The sequence below is a fragment of the Pinus tabuliformis genome, chromosome 8, assembly GCF_031772625.1.
Source record: "Pinus tabuliformis cultivar Carrire ecotype Pingquan chromosome 8, CPIR1, whole genome shotgun sequence".
Taxonomy (NCBI): domain Eukaryota; kingdom Viridiplantae; phylum Streptophyta; class Pinopsida; order Pinales; family Pinaceae; genus Pinus; species Pinus tabuliformis.
In genome coordinates this window covers 1298697204-1298723158 of record NC_142294.1, presented here as the reverse complement: position 1 = coordinate 1298723158, position 25955 = coordinate 1298697204, and the positions used below count along the sequence as shown (strand labels likewise).

General features: G+C 41.7%; 1 protein-coding gene across 1 annotated transcript in view; it reads right to left on the bottom strand.

Annotated features, from left to right (window-relative positions):
- Positions 1-7633: 7633 nt before the first annotated feature.
- LOC149240215 (sodium/hydrogen exchanger 4-like) overlaps positions 7634-25955 on the bottom strand; it is a 369919-nt gene continuing 351597 nt past the window's right edge. The window contains exons 13-15 of the mRNA XM_089373646.1: positions 9315-9377; positions 9065-9148; positions 7634-8662 (exon numbers count right to left, since the gene is read on the bottom strand). Of these exons, the coding sequence (XP_089229772.1) occupies positions 8327-8662; positions 9065-9148; positions 9315-9377 (483 nt within the window). The 3' untranslated portion in view covers positions 7634-8326. The remainder of the gene's footprint in view (positions 8663-9064; positions 9149-9314; positions 9378-25955) is intronic.

Here is a 25955-nt window from a genome sequence, read left to right as displayed (position 1 = left end):
TGCAACAAGTGATGATATTTCTTCTACTTGTTAGATTTACATGGACAAGTTATTTTCAATTTTCTACAGCAAACATCGAAATACATACATTGCAACCTACACCAATTAAATAATATGCCGAAACAAGAAACTGAACAATAGAGAAAGATACACACAAATGACACAGTTGTTTTTTAGACAAACATCCCCAGAAAAACCCAATGTGGGAACACTGGTGCAATAGATCTAAAGGCTTTTATTATTAAGCTGAAGTGTTTATGAATACAACTACTGGATTCCTTCCTGGCAATCCAGTTACAGAGAATATCACTCGGCAAAAAAAATTAGTGAGATTATCTCACTCTACACTGCAAGTCTGTGCCGATCTGGTAGTTGAACCAAAAAGTCCCCGACTACTTTGCATTGCCCCTGCGTGGGCCCTACGTTAGCCTCTAAGGCACTACGTCACCTCTATTGGGAATCGATTTTCCCTCTAGAGCTGATTCCAACCCTACTGGCTCAAAATATCCAACTCCCCAACAAAATTCGAACTTCTGCATAAGAGGCTTTGCGCTTCTTTGCGTGGGGCTTGTGTGAGCCCTTCCTGGCTCTACGTCACCCTCTCTGGCCTTTGCGCTGCCTCCTTTGTGTGTCTCTCTGCCTCTCTACAGAGTATCCTTGCTCCGAAGAAGATCCTCCAGCGAAAATTCCCTCTGCCCCTCACTACATGATCACTACTAATCACTGCGTTGCCTCTACGTTCAACAATTCGATCTGACTAATCAACTCTATATGTGTTTTCCAAATGACCCTCAAGCTTCCTTAAATAATCTTCTCGTTGACATTGAACGACCCATATTAGAAGCTAATCAATGGCTAAGATCATTTATGCTTGATCCTCGTCTTCTTCTAGAAGTTACACCCACAGTTAGATTAATACCCATTAATTATTTTGATTTCTTAAGTTTAGACTTAGGGACCCATTAAAAATAATTAATTATTTTAATAAAACTACCTTCGAGTGGAATTTCCCAAAACGCTTTTTGGGTTCTTTGGAATAAATGTGCCCAAGCCTCCCTGCAAAATTTGAGACTTAGAGCACATCCAATGCTACCAGAAAGCAACATTCAACACTTATAATTTTGCTCAGTGTGGGTGGGCTTTGTTTGATAGTGTTGTTTCTACACAATGAAGAAGGTATCTTGTTTGGTGGCAACCCCATTCAATGCTTCATTTAGGTGGCTACTCAAAGTGGGGAGGTACATTTGATGGTATTTGTAGATTGAGTAGAAATTACCTCAAAACCTAGTAGTATGCACCCCAAGGTTGTGGGCTCCTTAAGTTTTGGTAAGCTTGGCGACTCTTGATTATGGGAAATTTGGTGCTAGGGTTTATTTTTTCTAGCTGGTATCATCACGAAGAACTGAAGCAGCTAAAACATATGTCCTTTGACAAAGTGACCCTCCTCTTCTTATGAGGACCGAAAGTAATATATTGTTGACCCTCAAAAGAAGTGTATACTTTTCTATACATTGTCCTCACTAGTTATTGTATGACATCTTCTAGCTTTTTTATAAAAGTTGTGCTCTAAAACTCAATTATTTTATATTTGAAACATCATGTTTATAAACATTATGTTGTATATGAGTACTATAAATATAATGAGGAGACTTTTTTCACCAGGGAAAAAATTTGGGAAAAAATTATAGAATAATAATTGAACCTCTTTATATTAGGAAGACAAATATATGTTTCAACAAACAAGGTTCCAATTCATTATTTTTTCAAAGAACACTTTCTGAGATTTCCCTTCTCTCAAATATCTCGATGAAAGACAATGTTAAATGCCAACTACAAGAGTAGCAAGTAGCCTCAAGGAACTCAACTAGAATTAACTTTGTGACCTCTAGTCTCCCCATACCTCTAGTTTCCCCATTGACAACGAAGCTTCGATAATTGTTCTCACTAATTAAGCTAACCCTTAAGGATTTTTAATATTGAAGAAGACTATGATGGGCTTTGATCCACTTACGTATGCACGACACAAGACCATTAAGGATAATTTTTGAAGGAACAGCCATATAATTGACCACTACTTCAAGAGGAGCCCATGGATCTAGGGAAAGTCCTTTGGGGTATTAACCTTATCTGCTGGTGAAAAGCTTCTCAACAATGGATCCAACTCCTTTGGACTTTAAAATTTGAATGGCTTTTAATACAACTCCTTTGGATCAACACCATTTAATATAATCTCTTTGGTTATAACTACACATTCAACCACTACCTCAAGATGATTGCATGGCTCTAGGGAAAGCCCTCGCAATAATTAAACATTGTTTGTTGGTGAAAAACTCCTTGCTCCTCACCAATGGATCCAACCCCTTTTGAAAAATCTAGTTCATTAGCTTAGTAAGAAACTTATTGTTTTGCCCTATGACATGTTTAGGCAACCTAAGGAAAACATAAGTTCATCACACAAGTATCATAAAACTAAACAACCTAAGGAAAACATAAGTTCATCACACAAGTATCATAAAAAAAGGCAAAAATTGCATATCTCAACATAAGTTTATTCTTGGGTTTTGAAACCATGACATGCTAAAAAATGACTATGGTTTGGGACGCTTATAGAATACTTTTTTCTTCATTTTGAAAGTGACTACATTACCCTTTCCCTCCTTACGGGGACAAAAGATTTTCAAAGACAATAGTCTTTGTTCATGCCTTTGTTTCATAAGTGATCTTATTACCTTTTGACTTTGTTTTGAAATTACTGGGTTATTCTAATTTTTGAGAGAGAAGGTTTTCAACAACAATGTTCTTTGTTCCTCGTGCTTTTTTTGTTGGTGGAGACAAATATAATTTTTTCCCTTTGTTGAAGATATCATTTTATTATTATTCTAGCTTCATTATATGTTCGAATCTAGGTTTGAGTTTTGATCATAAGGTTTGTCAGCCTCACTATGTATTGTTCAAGAAATAAGCTTCTACCGTATAGGATACTAGAATGAAGCCTCTCATGGGATTCCTACTTGCGATGATTTATTGAGCTGTTTTTTCATGTAGATTTTCATACTAAAAGCAAAGACAAATGGATCCATTTATTGACCTATGTATTCCTTAATATCTGCCCCCATCCCACAAACATACCTCCCTCCAAATTTATGTCCCCATCCCACAAACATGCCTCCCTCCAAATTTAGCACAGTACATTCCTACATGCAATAAACCTCCTATGAAGTATATATGTTAGATCCTCCTTGGAACTGTTTTTCATGTAGATCCTCGCACTAAAACTGAAAACAAATGAATTCATCATCCACCGACTGATCTTTTCCCTAATATCTGCCCCTATTCCCACAAACATTTCTCCGAATCCATTACAAATCTCTTTTTTTTTAAGTTTGTTTTTTATCTGTAGACTTTAGTAGCCCAGGCTCTAGGAATAAAGAGAGATTTTAAATTAGAATAGGTTGAACATCAAGTTTCCATTTTGTTACTCGCATCATGCTTTGGCACTAGTTTTATGTACCAAGCTAAACGGCAAAATTTGCTAAAATCATGCATAATTTTGTAATATTACGAAACACTTATTCGTATAAATTTATCATACACGAAGATGGATCGGACCATAAACAAGAATGCAAATCAGCCCTCCTGGCCATCGTACTGCACAACTTAGGTTTGTATGTTTCCCTTATGGTTAATTTCTTAAATGGTGAGCATTTGCCATCTTATCAGTTTCCCAGACACAAGGAGCAACACCATGCCGATGAAAGATTTCCCACATACCGATTGTAGCAAGCAGTGATAATGAGAATTTGAGAATTTGGGTAGTCTACACACCATTCTTGGTTTCAGTGAAAACTTCAGCAGTGACTTTGCTTACATCTTCACGTGCAGATAAATCCAGAAGTCACAAGATGCTTGACACAATTCTTCGACGTGGGTGTGTTGTAGAAAAATGAAGATTTGGCAAGCGGTGCAAACGGGAGCATGCAAGACATGATGCAAGATAAACGATGCACGCAGCGAACAAATAAACTTCACGAAGATTCTGGCCCAGCTTAGGCTTCAAGGGGAATCCAGTCGTTAATTGAATGGTCACCAAGTTCAGCCTTTTAAGTATGGAAAATCAGAGAGATTATGCAAAAGATTATGATGTAAGCGGGAGAAATAGCATAAGCTACACAAAGGAAGGACATTTATAAATGTAAGAAAATATGGTATGTGATGAATGGTTCATTTAATGTGAAGACTTATTTTGTCTTACTAAAAATATGTTTGCATGGACAGTGAGGTGTTCTTCTTTTTTCTTTTATTTTTTTTATTTTTAAATCTAGGATAATCAGTAACTGGTGAGAGTTATCCTGAACAGACCCAGGATCAAATCTAAGTGGCTGCCACTATAAACCTAGGCTACGTGCAACAGCCTACAAGCCGCACAATAGCAGGAAACTTATGCTTCAACAAGAGCAGAGATGGTATGTGATGAATGGTTCATTTAATGTGAAGACTTATTTTGTCTTTACTAAAAATATGTTTGCATGGACAGTGAGGTGTTCTTATAGTTTGAAACGGGAGAGACCTGTGAACATGCATAGGTCGTTAACATTAATAAAATAAAATAAAAAACAATTTGATATGTTTTTACAATGAAAAGAAATTGTTCCAAGTACCAAAAGATTGCACTTGGGTTTCTTCTCGTCTGATCCAGCTTGCTGCTTAATAAATCTGGGGTTGAGATGAATTTATATATGGATAAACACCGCAAATCAGATGCATGTAGATATGATAAGATAAGATAATTATATTTATGTCCAACTAATGACCACAAAGTAGGTCAAAGGGGCTATTGAATACAATGATGTCCATACAAAGCGGGAGAACCAAATGGTCTCCTATAAAAGAGACAATGCATGAAGTAAATCAACATCTGGCTCTAGTGGAAAAGACCCAGGAGCTAATAGGTCTGAGGATCAAACCCATCTCTCCTAACATCCGAGACTAAATGAAGAACACTAAAGAAACTCAACAAAGTCCGCTGGCCTAATGAAGAGCCGGTGGAAAGTGCGGACTGTCCACTAAATCATTCCCTGGGGGGGTTCGCGCGTCGCTGAGGTTTGGAGTACCTTGTCTGTCTCCAAGGAACGGATCTGAGATAGATTTGTTGTTGAGATCTCATGTAGCGGGGTGAGGTCCCACAGATCCTCACTGATCTAGACTTTGAATATGTACTGGTTTCAACCGGTCTCTTGGTGCCCCTTTTTGAAGTTAGTACCCTGAAAAATGTTGTGATCCTCTGTGTGGGGTCTGGTTTGATGGGAGGTTGAAGAATATGCACTCGGAACCTGAGAGCCTCCTGCATATATAGGGCCAAACATCCCTAATTGGGATACCTGAAAAAGTCGGCGATGGTCCGAGAATCTTTGAACAAGCAATGAAGTGCACCTCGTAGTAGACATGGCATCCAAGCATGAAGTGCACCTCGGTCTCCACTTCCTGTAAATGACATACCTGGCAGATTTTGTCTGGTCTATCCACCTGGTGGTCTGTCTCTACCCGAAGTCTATGAGAACCTACTCTGAACTGACCCAGAGGAATACGAAGACCATGCATCCAATGGTGAAACATATCCTGGGGTCGAAACAATGAGCTCGTCTCTCAACTCCAAGAAGTGCTCAGCGTAGAAGGCCATCTTTGGGCGCAACCCTCTCAGAGGATTGACCCAGGTGACCTGGACGAACTTCCTGTAGATGTCCTCCCTAATTTAGCTTTTGTCTAGTAGGTAAAAGGTGACTAGGAGCATCTAAGAAATATCAGAAAGGAAGGAGACGATCCAACTGAATTCCCACTGAATCTAAGAGATCTAAAACTCCTGCAAATCAACATCTGGCTCGGCCTGAGGGAGTAGAGTAGGGAATAGTCTCAGAACAACAATATGCCAAGTAAGGAAATTAGTCCCTACTCTTTATCGAGTCTGCAAAGCCTTGGACACGATGCAAGAATGAAACCAATTTGAAGAACATTTCAATAGAAGTGAAGGTCTGAGGTTTTCTTCACCCCGTTGAAGATCATAACCTTGGTTTTACCCAGGTTTATCATAAATTGTCAATGATCACAAAATAGAGCTAAGGCATCCAATTGCCTCTGTAATCCTTTTGGAGATGAGGAGAGGAGGACAATGTCGTCAGCAAAGAGTAGAATAGATATCATAACCTGATGAAGAAGGCAACCACCAGTGTCTTGGATATGTTCCTATAGAAATGCCTCCAACTCATCAATATAGATCCCAAACAGTGTAGGGGGCAGTGGACAACCCTATTTAACCCCAATAGTGCTTCGGATGAAACCAGACATCCCATGAGCCACGTGAAGATGACCAAGAACAGACTCATATAGGGCTAGGCACATAATAGCAGTCAATAGGGTTGCAGAGATGCCAATATCTTTGTGTCTCTGGAGCAAGGTCTCCTTCGGAACAGAGTCAAAAGCTTTCTGAAAATCTACGAAACAACAATAGACTTTCGAAGAACAGTGTCGTGCCTTGTCAAGCATGGCGCAAAGGGTGAAGATGTGGTCAATGGTCTCATGAGTTGGTTGAAAACCTGTTTGTCCCCTTGCTCTGAGTTGTCTCTGCTCAAGATCACAAGAGAGATTCCTATGTAGAACAATAGCATACAACCTTGTGAACGTGTGGCCCACCATGATCATTGTCTCTGCTCAAGATCACAGGAGAGATTCCTATGTAGAACAATAGCATACAACTTCGCGAACGTGTGGCCCACCATGATCGGGCATCTGTGCCAAGAAGAATGGGTAATCCTACAACGTAACCAGGGCCCATTTGCACAGTGCGAAGGCACTCGGTTGGCCACGGCCCACAGCAAAAACGAAAACCCAGTGAAATGGTAGACTGGAATCGGACTGTAGCAGGCCACAGTTAGCCTGGAGGAAAATAACGCACCTCGTAGAGCCTGCAATTGCCAATCTGGAGAGTAGAAGGTTGAATGCAGTGTGATGGACGAGATGCTGAAGCAGACTCTGTTTCATGGACTGTGATGATTGCAAGTTATACAAAGCAACAGTCAAAACGAGACGGTCTTTTAATATAACTGTAGAGGAGATTATATATATGTATGATGTGAATATATACATATAAGCTAAATTTTTCTAAGTACCATAAACATTTCCTGAGATTGAATGTCCATTGCAAAAATTTCACATGTTTAAAGCTTTTGCCTAGCCTTGTACCATTTTTCTTTGGATGTATTCTTTTTACATAAGAAAAACCCTTCCATAATTTTTTGGAATATCCGCCATGTTACTAGGTATTAATACAGTTACCAGATCCTTGATCCTTGAGAATATTCTTCTAAATTATACATGGTCTTTCAACAACATTAAAGTAACAAGCTCTGAGAATCTAAAGATCGAAGAACCAGCAATATGTAAAATTATACATCAAGGTTTGGTTGATGCAAAGTGAAAGATAAACATTGGTAAGACCTTGCATGCCCAACAGAAACTACCCACATAAGTTAGAAGTATAACAACCCACAAGCCACACAAGTTGCACGCAAAAGCATCTAACATAAGCATGTGAGAAAGGAATAAACGGGAATTTACAATGATAGTGTGTATCAAAGAAAAATGAGAAATATTAAATTGTTCATATAATGCCACAATCTTGAAATCAATATTTTTATGTTAAATTAGGGCTCAAGTGACACTTATGTCACCTGCTAACCATTTCGAAGTTCAATGGTATTTGCCTCGTGGCTTTATCCACGTACCAAAATACAAAACAAGTAGATCATGCATCCACTCTGTATGAGGACACTACAAATTGAGATGATAAAAGAACATCAACATGTATGTCCTGTACAAGAGCCAATTTTCCACATAGGTTTTGTAATTCAAAACTTGAGCATTATAATGTACTTGAAGAGGTCATAATGATTATATCTCAAACAACCTATAATACAACCCACTTACAATGCCGGTGCACAAAACTAACATTCCGTCAGTTGGCAGCTATCTTAATACTGGACTGGGTAAAAGATCAAAGAATGGGAAACAGGACACTCTAATCAATTTGACCGACCAACCTATAAAGCTTATTCATAATGCTTCTACAAACGAAGCATCGGAAGTAAAGGACAAAAAGCATATGGCATGATCTCATTTCTCACTGTAGTAGCCAATCCATAGTGGAAAGCAAGACAGCCACAAGTCACAACTACAGGGTTGATCAAAGTATTTTCTTGACCATACTTTATATAACATTGACACAGCTGCCAGTTTGACTACATTAAGGGTTAAACAGTTTTAGACGTGTAAATTTTCAATGATTGTTACAATCAGAGGAGTCACCTTCTTTCACTGATCCGGAAACACATGGAACAAATCCTCGTCCACCAAAGATTGGTCGCATGTATGAATCATCGAATTTCCGCCAAAAATAATGAATGGTGTAAGTCGGTCTATGTAGGAGCATTGATAGACTGCTTCTTCGTCTAAGCACATTACCCTGATTAGGTTCATTTTGTGAAAGAAGTGGAAGTCCCCACTCCGCTTCAAAAGCTCTCTCCTTGGGAGAAGATGGATCCGATACATCACTGCGCCTCATATGATGAGGAATGATCCACTTTATCAATGGTTTGGTCAAAATACCAAAAACCTGAAAGATTGATGAGCCCACAGTACACCAGAATCTCAGATTTAAACTCTGAAAGAAGTAAAACTCAAAAAAATAGAAATAATTTAATAAAGCATACACTACTGTAATACTCATAAGCTGTGACCAAATTCTGCCACTATATTCTTGGTAACCCCATCAATATAAGACCAAAAACTTACTGATGAGCCCACAGTACACCAGAATCTCAGATTTAAACTTTGAAAGCAGTAAAACTCAAAAAATTAGAAATAATTTAATAAAGCATACACTACTGTAATACTCATAAGCTGTGACCAAATTCTGCCACTATATTCTTGGTAACCCCATTAATATAAGACCAAAAACTTACATTAACGGTAAAATATTTCACTATATTAATGTAAATAAATGATTTTACATTACCGTTGTACTAAAGAGGACCAAAATTATGGTATTTGTGATCATAGTGGCTTCCACGGGATTCCAGGTAATTCCAGAAACTGTGAACTGCAAGAGAAAGCCAGAATACATGCATGTGTGAAAAGATATGAGAAACTCTTGATTAAACTATATCAGAAAGAAAATTCCAGATAGAAACACCAAAAGGTATACAATATGTTTGGAAAACATACAAATCTATGTGCATAAGGCTTGAGATTTTGCTTTTACTAACCTGATTGAATGCCAAGGCAATTGAAACAGCTCCTCGCATCAAACCAGCCCACCAGATAACCACCTAAAAACACAACAAATGAATAAAACATAATTAAATCCCTATTATGAGAAAGATTGGATGATTTTTCTTTAAATAGGAAAGTCAACTTCAGTTTGCGATTGGTAAACGTGCATTGTGTTTCCAAGGGAACAGAAAACACTAAAGCCAATGGAAATAAACATCGGCATTAAGTCCAAAGCATATAATTCTTAGATTGTTATATTGAACCAATATCTTGTTGAAGAATGTAGGGCAAACATAATTAAAGAGATTCTTCTTAACATGATAACAATTTGAGAAGTGATTTTACAATTTATCTTAGCTTGATCTTCTTTTTATTATTGGTGTGTGTGTTTACTTCATCAAACTGCTACCAAGAAACAAAGAGACAAGAACACAAGATATTTGGCTTTCTGCCAGAGCCAAAATCTCTCCCTCTTGGAGAGGAGAACCCGCACAAAATTCTTCTTATAGAGATTCCAATTGACAAATACCAAGACCATGACCCTTGACCTGCTACGCCACTCCAAGACCAAGACACTAATCCTCTTCTTCGTCACTGCCGAGATCATCATCTTTGCTACACCTCTGAGATCATCACTATTGCACCACCAAGACTTTCATTACTGCTGCAACACTATTGCTGCACCTTCACCTAGGTCTTCAACATAGCAACGAGCTCTCCTTAGGCATGAAAAAGAGCTGTACTGAAGTCACTATTACATCACTGTTATATCACTGATATCTTTATTGGAACACTATTGAAACCATGATTGCATCTATGTTGAGATCATGACTGTATCTAGAATGTAAGAGTGTCACTATGAGATTCTTTCATTATCATTGTCATGATCCTTCCTTCTTATTATGCCGACACTGTAATAGTCACTGCGTATTATGCCGAGACTGTGATGGTCACTTCCCCTTCTCATTATACCAAGACTGTGATTTTCTTCTTGCATCGAGCGCCAGCGAAGGCGGAAAAGGAGGTAGAGGATGATGACGATTGTACCATGAGTGCTCATGTACCTCTAAAGAAGAGGTGGGGAGACATCGAGTTGTAGTCAGGAAGACTAGAGGCAATGAGGGGCGGGATCCTTGAGGTACCCAAACTCTTGGATCATACCTAGCTACGAGAGCCCCGAAGTTACAGTAGCAGGATGGCAGATGTCGGTAGAAGTGGATGCGGATGAAGCGGCAGAAAGTGCTAGAGTGCAGTAGTCCCAGGAAGCGCAGAGAGGGTTGTAGCAATGCGAGAGGCACAGAGGAGGTTGCAGAAGTGCAAGATGGCACAGAGAGGTTTGCAGTGATGCGAGAGGGACAGAGTTGTTGCAACAGTGCAGAGACAGCAAAGGGAGCATAGGATAACGACAGAGAGAGCTTCAACATCAGGAGGGCATCTAGCCTGACAAGGATGTCAGTAGTTGGGTGGATCAGTTACTTACTTCTCAATAACTGAGTTGCAGTGTAGTAGCACGATGTAGCATGATGAGAAAGAACTACAGTTCAGATGCAGTGTGTTGGGAGAAAGGACCAGCAACAGCGCAGATGCAGAGGGAGTTGCCATACATATGTAGCAGTGGCAGTTGTAGGGCCATGGGCAGCAGTATGGGATGCAGCATTGCAAAGGATGTTGGGCGGGGAGGCCTAGCATTAGCATAGGTACCGGTGCCGTATAATCAGGGTCATTGTCAGTGGTGGTGTATTACTAGAGCACATTCTTTGCTAAGAGGGAGTGTTGATTTGGGGTATCATCGGATGTGCTCTAGCCATGAAAATTGGTGGAGAGGCTAAAGCACATGAGATCTCCAAGACCCATAAATGGTTTGGGCAGATTCTACTTGGTTAAAGAGATATTAAAATAATTAATATTTTTAATGGAGTTGCTACGTCTAAACTTAGGAAAAATAAAATATTAATGGGTATTAATATAAAACTGTGTTAGAAGGTTCTAAAAGACATGGATCAAGCACAATCTAATCTTAGCCATTGATTAGAGATGTAATCTAGATCGTTGAAGACTCAACAGAAAAAGTATAATAGGAGGTTTGAGAGTCAGTTGGAGATACACCAGAGTGATCAATGATTCGATTTTCTAGAGCGAGGTTTGCTAAGAGAAATCGAATCAGTGATCAAAGTTGCACCGAGGGGCAGTGACTGCGACGTAGAGAGGCAAAGATAGTGCCGGAAGACCAACGCAAAAGCAGACGCAGAGCCAAAGGGAGCCATACAGAGGCCAACAGTGACTGTGCAGAGGCCAGAAGGGCCTGCGTCATCCACACAAAGGCTGCAAAAGTGACGCAGATGTCCAGAGAGGTCCAGAGAGGCTACGTAGAGCCTCATAGGGCTGACGCAGAGGCCAAGAGCGCTGACTCAGTGCTTCAGAGTGTGCTGGAGAGGGTTTTGTGGGGCAAACTTACAAAATATTTGCTTCCGAAGAGAAGTATTATTGCCAGAATTTTTATCTCTGTCGGGTGAGCCAGTTTGGCACCCAATTGTACTTAGAAAAACTGCATAATAATAAAACCCTCAGAACTATTGCATCGGTTTTCCCAAGTTGGGTTTTTCCGGGGATGATTGTCCAAAAATAACGGTGTCCCTTGTGTGTTTGTCTATTTCTTTCAGCGATTGATCTATAGATTGTTGAAGACTATATTGTGTTTATTTCAGTGTTTATATGGTTAAATAACTTGTTAGTAATTAAACAAGTAGGCGAAATACACCAGAGAATATAGATAAAATTTCTAACAAGTAATACTTAAAAATTGCAACAATTTGTAATAAAACAATTTAGCCAAATAGCTTAAATTATTCCCAAATCACTTTGACAATAGACTTGATTAAGACGCTAGAACTCACCTAACACTTCGACAATAAATTCCACCTTAGCTTTGGGGTGAGATTGGAGGGAAAAACTCTATCGATCATCCGTGTTTAGAAACACAAGTAATTAGTGAGATGAAGAACCTCCCAGGATGAAATTCATCGCTAAAATCATAGGCTTACCTAGGTTGTTACAAAATTAACGGTTGTACTAACATCATTTACATTACAAAATTTGCAGAATGGGTTTACAATGACATGACAGAGTGTTGGCTGATGATTTTGATTTTTGAAAAAATTGGCACAACTGTTTCCTTGGAATTGTGAAAAAATGGGTGCAACATGTTAGTTTTTGGTAGCATTAGAAGTGCTCTAGCCTTGAAAATTGGTGGAGAGGCTAAGGCACATGAGTTCTAAAAAACCCAGAAACCGTTTGGTGAAATTCCGCCCGGATTGTATTTTATTAAAATAATTAATATTTTTAATGGGGTTCGTAAGTCTAAACTTAGGGAAATTAAAATATTAATGGGTATTAATCAAAATATGTGTGAGAATGATCTAGAAGGCAGATCAAGTCATATTTTATCCATTGGTTAGAGGCTTAATCTTGGTCGTTGAAGACTCAAAAGGAAAAGTATAAAATGGAGACTTGGGGTTCATTTGGAAATACACATAGAGAGATTAAGGAAATCGATTTTCTGAGGTGAGAAGTTCTCAGGAGAAAAATTGATTGGGCAGATCTTGCAGTAGAGGGGCAATGAGAATCCGGGAGAAGGACTTTCTGGAGAATACTAACAGAGAGGCGGAGAGAGCTTGCAGAGAGGTAACTCAGTAGCCAGGAGAGCTGACAAAGAAAAGTTGTCTGTCACACAAAATCCAGAATTGTCGGAACAACTGAAACTGTTGGGCACTGCCAGAATCGCCGAGAACTACCGGAACAGTGGGGAGAGATGACACAGAGGCAGTGCAGTAGCCGGGAGAGCTGACACAGAAAAGTTACCTGTCACGCAAAATCCAGAACTGTCGGAACAGGTGAAACTAACGGAAACTACTGAAACAACCGGGAGATCTGACACAGAGGACAGAGAAGGTGATGCAAGGCAGACACAGAGCCAACGCAAAAATAGTTGGGGTTAGCCAGTCTTGTGCCGGATTAGTCAAATTTTTTCCGGGTGAAGTGAGGTAAAACTCACTCAGATTTTTCGCCAGTATTTTCTCTGTAAAGGATTGCTAGATGAGCATCCTATAATTGTATTCAAATATTTCCCCTGCATAATAATCAACCCTCAGAACTGTTTCCCTGGTTTTCCTGCATTGGGTTTTTCCGGGGACTTTTGTGTCCAAAAATAAGTGTGTCCTATGTATCTTGTTCTTTGCTCTGTTTTTGTTTCATGGGATCAAATATTTAATTAGTGTAGGCTGCAAAAGTAATTTGCTTCAGTATTCAGAAGAACAACTTGATGAATATAAATTAAAAACCAAGTAGGTGAAGTAGATTCAGATTTGCTGCAGTAGGGGTTCCTTCGAGTCTAGGAATTTTCACATGGTATCAGAGCATTGATTTTGAAATAGAAAGAGCAGATCCAATATTGAGCAGTGAGGCTGAAAGTTGCACTTCGCAGCAATTTGAATCCCTTTGAAGGGATTGTGCAATCCTTGTCGGGAAGCAGATCCAAGGAAATCTCTCTCTGAGTGAGACGACAAAGTGGTACAATTTCCAGTTCGTGAGTTTGCAGAGCCTCAACGCAGTTCTTGAAGGGCGTAGTTTCTGCTAGCGCAGAAATCCGTTGGAAAAGAACAAAGGCACGTAGAAGGGGAATTTTCTCCTCAAAGAACTTTCCGCCAGAATGTTCGAATTTCTCACTCGCTGAGCAACTGAGCAGTGCTAAGCAGTGACTAGAGGAGTCAGTTCAACAATTGGGTGAGATGGCATCACATGGGCTCAGAGATTAGGACATGCTGGAAGGTGCTTCCAACTATGTCATATGGAAGACCAGATCTTAGCTGTTATGGAGGAACATGATCTCGAGACCTACGTCAATAGTGTTATAGATGTTCCTGCTGACAACGATCAAAAGAAGAAATACGAGGCCGAGCAGGGGAAGGAAAAGAGGTTCATTCTCAATGGAGTTCGAGATCATGAGGTCTCACACTTGTAGGATAAGGATACAACGCAAGAGATGTGGGAAGCCTTGTCTTCTCTCTATGAAGGCTCTTCTGAACAGCGGAAGATGTATTTGGAGCAGAAGTTGCAACAGACTTTGATGCAGAAAGGAGAAAGGGTTAACCTCAATCTTCAACGTCTTCAGGACACTAGAGACTAGCTTGCTGCAATGGGGTCCACTCCTCAGGCAACCGCGATGGTGAGGATAGCCTTGAATGGAGTCTCAGATGAATGACAAGTTTTCGTCCAAAGCATATTGGGCAGAGAGAAACTACCTTCATGAGAGCAGATGTGGGCAGCTCTTCAATAGGAGGACTTAAGGAGGGACCTAGAAAAGGTCAACCTCAATGGCAGCAGTGGGAGTGACACAAAGACGAAGGGGGGGAGGAGGAGAGTATAGCTCCTGCATCGAAGGGACAGCAAAAGCCGAAGCGAAAGGAGGACATTTCGAAGGTGAAATGTTTTAGTTGTGGCGAGTTGGGCCACTATGCATCCCAGCGTCCTTTGAAGAAAAAGAATAAGGATGAGAAACATGATCCTAATGCTGCTTCAACAAAGATTAACAAGGATGAGTTTGCCATGAATGTCCACGCATCTCTCGGAGGGAGATGGGGCGATATTGAGCTGTAGTCGGGAGAACTACATGTGGGCAGGATCCTTCAGTAGTCCACCTCTTGGATCAATTCCTTGCTACGAGGGCCCAAGATTCAGCAGTAGTGAGATGGACTTAGTGTCAGATAATGCAATGGAGTGTTTGGAGGAAAGAGCAGTAGCTTGAGACCAGAGACTGATCAGCGCAAAGCAAGGTTGGCAACAGTGCAGTTGGCACAGTGTAGAAGTCAGCGACAGCACAGAAGATTCAGAGGGTCAGAGACTAGTAGCAGTGAGATTCCAGCATTCATTGTATTACGCTGAACACAATTAAGTTTAGCTAATTTTGGATGTTTTCAGTTGCTTCTCTCAACCACTGAGTTGCAGTGTTAGCAGTGGCAGTGCTAGCAGCATAGCATATGCAACCTTTGAGAGGGAGTTGTAGTACAGATGCAGCAGTGGCAGTGGCAGTGTCATGGGCAGTAGTACAATAGCAGCAACAACACAGTGTTGGTGGCAGCAATAGTGAAGAAAGGAGGTGCTTTAGAAACAGAGTAGCATGCAGGTGAACGTTTTTGCTAGAGCACTTTCCTCGCCAGGAGGGAGTGTTAGTTTTTGGTAGCATCGGAAGTGCTCTAGCCTTGAAAATTGGTGGACAGGCTAAGGCACATGAGTTCTAAAGAACCCAGAAACCGTTTGGTTAAATTCCACCTAGATTGTATTTTATTAAAATAATTAATATTTTTAATAGGTTCCTATGTCTAAACTTAGGGAAATTAAAATATTAATGGGTATTAATCAAAATATGGGTGAGAATGATCTAGAAGGTGGTTCAAGTTGTGTTTTAATCTTAACCATTGATTAGAGACTTAATCTCGGTCGTTGAAGACTCAACGGGAAAAGTATAAAATGGAGGCTTGGGGTTCATTTGGAAACACACACGGAGAAAACAAATTGATCAAGAATTCGATTCCTAGGGTAGGGTTTGCTAAGGATTTCAAATTAAGTGATCATTTTGCCATAGAGGGGCAGTGAGAATTCGGGAGGAATTTCCAGAGAATATAGATAGAGAGGCGGAGAGAGCCAACAGAGTAGAAAAATTGCTTGTCACGCAAAAGCCAGAACGGCCAGGAACTGTCGGAAAAGCAAACACAGAGGGAAGAAGCCAGAACAACCAGGAAAGATGATGCAGAGGGCAGAAGAGGTGACGCAGAAATCGTTGGGTTTAGCCAGTGTTGTACCGGATCAGCCGGAATTCTACCGGGTGAAGTGAGGTAAAACTCACTTAGATTTTCCACCAGTATTTTCTCTATAAAGGATTGCTAGATGAGCATCCTAGATTTGTATTCAGATATTTCTCCTGCATAATAATAAAACCCTCAGAGTTGTTGCACCGGTTTTCCCGCATTGGGTTTTTCTGGGGACTATTATGTCCAAAAATAAGTGTGTCCTATGTATCTTGTTCTTTGCTCTGTTTTATGTTTCATGAGATCAAATATTTAATTAAGTGTAGGCTGCAGAAGTAATTTGCTTCAGTATTCAAAAGAATAACTTGATGATGTAATTTAAAAAATCAAGTAGGTGAAGTGATTTAGATTTGATGCAGTAGGGGTTCCTTCGAGTCTATGAATTTTCACATGGTATCTAAGCATTGATTTTGAAACAGAAAAAGAAGATCCAACACTGAGCAGAGAGGCCAATAGCTGCATTTGGCAGCAATTCGAATCCCCTTGAAGGGATTACGTAGTCCTTCCCTAGAAGGAGAGGTTCTGAGGAAATCTCTCTCTAAGAGAGTCGACAGAGAGGTATGATTTCAGAATCATGAGCTTGCAGAGGCAGAGGGAGTCACGCAAAGCCTCAGCGCAGTGCTTGAAGGGCGCAGTTTCTGTCGTGGCAGAAATTCGTCGAAAAAGAGTGAAGACACATAGAAGGGGAATTTTCTCCTCAAAGGACTTCCAACCAAGGAGTCTGAATCTTCACTTGTTGAACAGCAGCAGAGGGGCAGATCTACAAGCTCCAGCAAGGAGTGCGTAGGCCGTTCTAGTGCTTTGCAGAGGAGAGAGGAGGTCATTCGACATTTCGCAAAGATGGCGGCAGCATCTCCAGGATGGAGATGGGGAGATTTAGAGTTGTAGTTCAAAAGAGCTACAGATGGGCAGGATCCTTGAGGAGTCCACCCCTTGGATCAATTCCTTGCTACGGGAGCCCAAGATTTAGCAGTAGCGAGATGTTCTTAGTGTCAGATAATGCAGTGGAGTGTTTGGAGGACAGATGCAGTAGCTTGAGACCAGAGACTGATCAACGCATAGCAACGTTGGCAACAGTGCAGTTGGCACAGTGAAGAAGTTAGCAGCATCGCAGAAGATTCAGAGGGTCAGAGACTAGTAGCAGTCAGATTCCAACATTCATTGTATTATGCTGAACACAATTAAGTTCAGCTAATTTTGCATGTTTTTCAGTTGCTTCTCTCAACAATTGAGTTGTAGTATGGATGCAGTGTTAGTTGTGGCAGTGCTAGCAACATAGCAAATGCAGCGTTTGAGAGGGAGCTATAGTTTAGATGCAGCAGTGGCAGTGGTAGTGTCATGGGCAGTAGTACAGTAGAAGCAGTAGCAAAGTGTTGGTGGCAACAATAGTGCAGAAAGGAGGTGCTTTCGAAACAGAGCAGCATGTAGATGGACATTGTTGCTAGAGCACTTTCCTCGCTAAGAGGGAGTGTTAGTTTTTGGTAGCATCAAAAATGCTCTAGCCTTGAAAATTGGTGGAGAGGCTAAGACACATGCGTTCTAAAGAACCCAAAAACCATTTGGTGAAATTCCACCCAGATTGTATTTTATTAAAATAATTAATATTTTTAATCGGGGTCCTAAGTCTAAACTTAGGGAAACTAAAATATTAATGGGTATTAATCAAAATATGGGTGAGAATGATCTAAAAGGCGGATCAAGTCATATTTTAATCTTAGTCATTCATTAGAGACTTTATCTCGACCATTTTAGACTCAATAGGAAAAGTATAAAATGGAGGCTTGGCGTTCATTTGGAAAGAAACACAGAGAGATTGAGGAAATCGATTTTCTAAGATGAGAAGTTTTCAGGAGGAAAATCTATTGGGGAGATCTTGCAACTGAGGAGCAGAGAGAATCTGGAAGAAGTGCTTTTCGGAAAATACAGAACAAAGAGGCAGAGAGCACTGCAGAGAGGCAGCGCGGTAGCCACCAGAGCTGACACTGAAAAGTTGCTTGTCATGTAGAATCTAGAATTGTCGAAACAACTGGGAGAGCTAACGCAGAGGCAACACAGTAGCCAGGAGAACTAACGCAGAAAAGTTGTCTGTCACATAGATTCCAAAACTGCAAGAACAGCCAAAACTGTCGGGAACTGTCGAAACTACCAGAACCGCCGAGAGCGCTGACGCAGAGGGTAGAGAAGGTGACGCAGGGCTGACGCAGAGCCAACACAGAAACAGTCGAGATTAGCCAATTTTGTGCCAGATCCACTGTAATTCTGTCAGGTGAAGTGAGGTAAAACTCACTCAGATTTTCTGCCAGTGTTTTTTCTGTAAAGGATTGCTAGATGACCACCCTAGATTTGTAGTAAGATATTTCTCATGCATAATTATAAACCCTCAGAACTATTGCACCAGTTTTCCCGCATTGGGTTTTTCCGGGGACTATTGTGTCCAAAACTAAGTGTGTCCTATGTATCTTGTCTTTGATTTGTTTTCTGTTTCATGAGATCAAATATTTAATTAAGTGTAGGCTGTAGAAGTAATCTACTTCAGTATTCAGAAGAATAACTTGATGAACGTAATTTAAAAAATCAAGTAGGTGAATTAGATTCAAATTTGTTGTCGTAAGGGTTCCTTCGAGTCTAGGAATTTTCACAGTGGACATATTATGATCAGAAAACATACTACACACGAATAATCCAACATGTGATTCCAATCAAGGGGTCAAGCCATTTTATTAAAAGCTGAGGAAAGTACATTCGTCAATTGAACCCCTCATACAGAAAGACTTGACTAAGTTGTTGGATGCATGAATCATTTACAAAGTTCGTCATTCCACGTGGCTTTCTAACCTAGTTCCTGTACGAAAGAAGTCTGGGGAGATTCACTTTTGCGTTGATTTCCGAAACTTTAACAGCGCCTCAGACAAAGATAACTACCTCGTGCCGTCGATGGAGCATATTTTACAGACAATATTTGGGGCAGAGATGTTTTCCTTACTCGACGATTTTTCAGGATATAACCAGGTTCTGGTAGCAGAACCTGATAGACTAAAAACTACTTTCTGTACCAAGTGGGGTACGTTTGCATACAAGAGAATGCCATTTGGGCTCGTGAATGTAGGCGTAACCTTTCAGTGCGCCATGAACATTGCCTTTTGTGGACTCATTGGACAAAGCATAGTGTTGTACCTTGATGACGTGACTGTATTTTCCAGAAAATGGTCAGACCACATATGCCATCTGAAGAAGATATTCGAGCAATGCCAGAAATACGAGATTTCCTTGAATCCCAAAAGAGCGTATTTGCAGTGTTTGAGGGGAACCTCCTTGGGCACATCATTGCCAGAAGTGGGATCAAGGTTGATCCAGACCGAGTTCAGATCATTACACAGATTCCTCACCCAGCCAACAAGAAAGCAATGCAATCCTTCTTGGGAAAGATAAACTTCCTCCAGAAGTTCATCTTAGATTATGCGCAAATAGTGAAACTGATGCAAGACATGATAAAAAAAGGATGCAGTCTATAACTGGGGTAAGAGGGAAAAGAATGCATTCCCCGTATCAAGTACGCTATAGCAGATGGGCCTGCACTTTATAGCCCAGATTTTAACAAAGATTTCTTGTTATACACCTTCACCTCCGACAACTCGCTTGTTGTAGTACTCACTCAGAAGAATGAGTTGAACGATGAACGTCCCATCTCCTTCATGAGCGCAAGCATGCAGAGACTCGAACTGAACTACCCCGCCTTTGACAAACAAGCATATGCAGTATGCAAGGCAGTGAAACACTTCAGACCCTACTTGTTGAAGAACCATTGCACAGTCTATGTGCCTAACCGAGCAATGTGATCATTGCTTGTACATCAAGAGCTAGGTGAAAGATGTGTGAACTGGATGACCGGCTTGCAAGAGTATGATCTTGACATCAAGCCAGTTCACACTATCAAGGGTCATGGTCTCTGCAGACTCGCAACTAACGCAGTCCTTTCCTGTGATTTTTAACGCTCTGATACCATGTTGAAGACTCAACAGAAAAAGTATAAGGGGAGGCTTGAGGGTCAATTGGAGATACACCAAGATTAATTGATCAGTTCGACTTTCTGGAGTGAGGTTTGCTAAGAGAAATTGAACCAGTGATCAGAGTTACAGCGAGGGGCAGTGAGTGCATAGCAGAGAGGCAGAGATAGTGCCGGAAGACTAGTATAGAGGCAAAGAAGGCTACGCAGAGCCAACAGGAGCCACGCAGAGGACCAAAGTGACTGCGCAGAGGGCCAGAGGACCTACATGGGTGAAGAAGAGGGCCAGAGAGCCAACGCAAAGCATCAGTAGGCCGACGCAGAGGCCAGGAGGGTTGATGCAGAGCCTCAAAGAGGCGTTGGAAAGATTTTCGTGGAGTAGACTTTCTGAATATTTGCTTCTGAGAAGAGGTATTATTTCTAGATTGATTTCTCCATTGGGTGAGCCAGTTTGGCACCTAGTTGTACTCAAGAAAAGTTGTTTAATAATAAAACCCTCAGAACTATTGCACCTATTTTCCCAAGTTGGGTTTTTCCAGGGACGATTGTCCAAAAATAACGGTGTACCTTGTGTGTTTGTCTATTCTTTTAGTTGATGATTTGTAGATGGTTGAGACTGTACTTGTGTTTAGTTTCAGTATTTATATGGTTAAATAACTTGTTAAGAAAATAAACAAGTAGGTGAAATAAACCAGATAGTGCAGGAAAATTTCTAACGGGTTAGACTTAGAAATTTCAACAGAAGGAAGAAGAAGAGCTTGCTGGTTGGGAGCAAGAAATAGAGATGTATGATGTAGAGAGAGCACCACCCACTTCATGCGGAAACTCTTGGTATGAAGATGTGCGCCAGTACCTCGAGCATGGCACCATACCCTCTCACTTCTTTGTGAGACAAAAGAGGGCATTGCGCCTCAAAGCCTTATCGTATCAGTGGGTGTACAAAGTGCTTTATAGAAAGCACAGTAATGAGATTTTGCTGAAGTGACTGGAGGCACATGATTTAGAGAAGGTCTTGCATGATCTGCATGGCAGACCAGTCGGGGGCCACTTCGCGGGAAATACCACTGCGCACAAAGTTATGCGAGCCGGTTTCTACTGGCCCACATTGTTCAAGGATGCACACACCTACGCCTGCAAGTGCTTGATCTGTCAATGATGCGTCGGCAGAACACGAAGGTCAACAGCCCCACTGCACTCTGTTGCAGTAACTGAACCGTTCCAACAATGGGGCCTCGACATCATTGGGGAAATTTTCCCACATTCGTCAAAACAACACCTCTACATCTTGACAGCTACAGATTACTTCATGTGGTGGACAGAAGCAATTCCTCTTAAGCAAGTGAATGACCAAGAAGTCATCAGCTTCCTCCAACAGAACATCACCTCACACTTTGGTTTTCCAGTATCACTTGTGTTTGACAATGCAACTTACTTTTCGTCTTTAAAGCTTTATGATTTTGCATTGCAGTATGGTATTGTGCTTAAACACATCTAACTACTACCTGCAGGGAAATGGTCTCGCAGAATCCACAAATAAAAATCTTATCTGCATTATCAAGAAGACCATTTACTCTAAACAACATAACTGGCACTCTGCTTTGACGAATGCCTTATGGGTTGACCACGTAACACCCAAACCCTCTCTGAACACTTCGCCATACTTCCTAGTTTATGGGAAAGAAGCCATCCTTCCGCCAAACATCTACTTGCTTGCACTCCAATTGTCCCAAGAATCCCAAGGCAAGCCTTGTCTGCTAGTTCAGCGTAGGATGGATACACTTCACAAGTTGCAAGAAGAAAGGATGAAAGCAAAAGAAAAATTCACACTCCACCAAAACCATATCAAGAGATGGTTCAACAAGAAGTCTGCAGGGAACGCTAACTTCAATGTGGGTGACTTAGTCTTGAAGTGGGACAAACCCCATGAAGACAAAGGCAAACATATGAAGTTCCAGTCCTTGTGGATTGGTTTGTATACTGTCCAAGAGAAGCTTGGCCCACACACATACTGCCTACAATCACTGACGGTTGGATTGACAACCTTCCTTTCAATGGCCAAGATCTCAAACACTATTTTCAGTAAGCCGGGGCTGCGCCCCGCGCCATGTACATAGTCTGTTTACTGTTTCTTGTCTTTTGGTTTTTCCTTACTATTTTTGTTTTGTTTTGTTTGGTTTGCTTAATATCATGTTATTTTTGGTTTTGTAAATAAGTGTTGCCCTCTACTGACCTCTGGCTTTTGAATGAGTATGTGGCTGAGATCCAAAGAGTCTTGTAACACTGCAACACTTGGCCAATCCTGTGTCCATCTTCTTTATGCTTGGTTATAACCTTCGGCCGATGAAGTCCTGATGGAAAATACGAGCCATCTGTAAGCAAATATTGGGTCCAACCATGAACTTGTGTCCACATTGGGAAGCCCCACGCCTGTACTCAGTCTTCTGCTCTATGTGTTCAAGCTCATCCAACTAGTAGAAACGGAGAAGTGGAAAATCTAAACGAGCAAACTTATGTCAGAGGTCTTACATGCTTCTCTGAAGGAACAACCTCTCCTGCTCTCAATAAGTCGGAATCCCTCTTCTGCCCAAAAATAAATAAGTGCCTATGCACAGTCCTCTTTTAAAAAATACAAAGGAAAAAGAAGAGAAAGGCTTCTTGCGCAGAGAGGTGAACCATGCAACTCCATCGAGGCACTGATTAGGCTAGCTGGCAATGGAGCAATGTGTTTGTTCCTGCGTGACTCCACCGAGGTACTATCCAGGCCTGCTGGCAGCGGAGCAACACCGGAGATGAAAACTTACTCTGAAAATTTTTGACTCGCGAGCCAAACTACACTTCCTGATTTCGAATCACTGTGATCAAGTTGAAACTTGTTGTTGTGTTTAATTGAGTTGGAAAAAGGTGAACCATGTTTGTCCATGGGGTGAATGGGGAAGCCGAAGTAACCCGCACAGCGATTCAATACTCCTTTATAGACCAAGGTCCTGTACTGTCAATGGAACAAAACAGAGAAGCTGCTATTCAACCAGTGTGTTGCCAAGTGTTGTAGGGGCTGCAACACCCTCCAAAATTTTGGTCTGCATCCGATTTCGGAGCCTTCCTTGGTTTTTTCCTTGATTTTTGCATACACTCAGGCTCATCCCATGAGCTCATGTCGAGTCTTTGCACCCTCCTCGCTTGACTGTTCACCAGACATCTTTTAGTATGTTGATCACAATGTCATGCTTGCAATCATGTTCTGGCTATGTTGAAGGTCTGTCTTCGTGTGTACAAGTTGTGTTCGCTATGTAAGCATTTGTCGCACTCACACACGAAGTTGTATGCAACGTCGCGCGAGTGTTGTCGTGGTCGTTCAACGATCTATCTCAAGTGCTGCACTTGTTGCTCGCACCCATTGGTTAGTCACACTGAGCAAGTTGTCTTATTGGTTGGAGGTATCTTGTCATCGAGTCGTGTTGAGTGTGTGGTTCACAAGGTCATACATGCACTCGTTCACTCGTTCACACACTTAGTCATTTTGCTGAAGTACTATCGACCAGACCACCCTCCACCAGTCGGACATCCACTGAGCTGCACCGCGCAGTCTCAATCCCTCAATGATCATGTACTGCTACCCAAAATTGTGCAGAGCTTGAGGCTTCCTCCCAGGCAGTCTGCACTGCACAATCCTAGAATCAACCCGATTGACTGTCACCCAGAACAATGCAAAAGTTGCTCAGCAAGCCATCTCAATCTGCGCTTCCCGCAAGCAAATCTATCAAGCTTCCCGTTGGTCAACCAGAGAGTTTGACTGAGCAGTGACCCCAGGCTCCACTACAGTAAATGCGCAGAAGTTGCCAGCTTGCCCACATCCGCCGACTAAAGAAATTGCACAGACATGAAGGGCAAGCACCCGATGCGTGTCAATGCATTGTCCCCGAAATTCGTGCAGTTCTGTCAGTCAGTCGGCCTGCTGCTCCTCCTGAAAACTGCGCAGTTTTCTTGGGTTGTCCTCTAGCTACCCGACACCCCACTCAGCCCAGAGACTGTGCAGGATGCCTTGCAGGCCAGGCTCCCATTTCTGTGCAGTTTTGGCCAGCAAGCTCCCGCATCCAGCCTCCTCGGAGAATCTGCACAGTTTTCACTACCAGTGTCCTCCCTGTTGCCTGCACTGCCTCCCTGGAAAATTTGTGTAGTTCTACCCTTTAGACAAGCCAAATCCCGCAAATGGTCAATGTTGTTTGGAACTGCTCATCCTAGCCTCCCAGTGACCTCTACGCAATTTTCCTTGACAGTGCCCTGGAGCTCGCATCCCAACCTGAAATGTGCTCTGCGCAGTTTCAAAGCCTTGTCCTCTCTCCTGGTCACCTACACTCGAAAATAAAAGATGATGCATCATGGTAGACTAGGAGATTTTTGGATTTGATGTCGTCTCGTCATGAGTGATTGCAGATACAGGTACATGGATGAGACATGGCACGACGACGAACGGGATGAACAAGGAGCGCATGCTAGGAGACTTGTTCGCGAACGAATGAACACATGAAGCATGCCAAGCACCAGCGAAGGAGATACATGCACGCGCGACATCAAGCGAACACCAAGACCATTGGAAACTCCGCACACCTTGCCATGCGGAGGTGAAGCTATGATACACCAAGAGCACACTCATCACTCAACAACGCTGTGGCTCGACATGGACACCACCATCAGCATGAGCATACCAGCACTGTCGTGTCGAGTCATGTCATAAGTCATCTCAGCCACATCACTACTGTGGGCCATACTGTTGTAATCAATGTAATGTAACGTGGAAGTCCAAGAGACCCACATGTAAAGTTCAAGAGTCATGTAAGTGAAACAGTCATGAGGGAAGTTGAACAGTCACAAGGGTCAGTTTCACGCTTGGCTATATATAACCCTCATTTGTACACACAAACGACTTTTCGCCTTGGCTCCTCCCACATAGCCCTAAGAGTCTATAGTCTTTTCTTTGAGGAATGAGTAGTAGCTCCAACGCTCCACTATCGGGGTAAGTGATATATGGTGTAATGATGTGTCTTGGAACTTTCGCTTAATTTAGAAGCCTGATAATAGGCCAACACATTTTCACACATGTATTGTATTCGTTTGTAAGACTATTCTTTGGACGCCTATAATGCATGTTGCTTTAACCTGTATTAAGACAGTTGAACTATTTCGGTTGTTTTAGTACATATGCTATTGGAAATGTGTTGTATCAGTTGTTAACGTTGTCTCGCCTGTGTGGACTATTCCGCCGGACACTCGACAAATTCATTCTCATAAACTTGTTATAACGACCATCGCACTCGTGTGGACTATTCCGCTGGGTGTTGTACGTGTTATCTGTTCACTGTGTGTTTGCGACTGCCGCATCTGTGTGGACTACTCTGCCGGAAGCTACGCATGTCCTATTGTGTTGTGTGTCTCTAACAGAGTTGGGACTATTCTCTTTCGACTTTAGACTCACTCTCATCCTCCCCCTCTGCAGTGAAAGACAAAGACAAAGCACTCATCAGGCACGTGAACCTCACTATTCAAAGACAAAGCAAACCACTCTCATGTGCTGACAAGCAAGAGCTAAGGCAAATCTTTAAGATAATGGCAACTGGGCCATCATACCGGATGGGACTCCTACACCAAATGGTGTGAGGTCTAGCTGGGACTTCATACCGGGGAGATCCCCTGAATGTTGGTGAGTCCAACACTGTCAACATGTTCTTGATCAATGATGCCCCTTGTCAGGAGGGTTCACATCCATCAATCCAAGC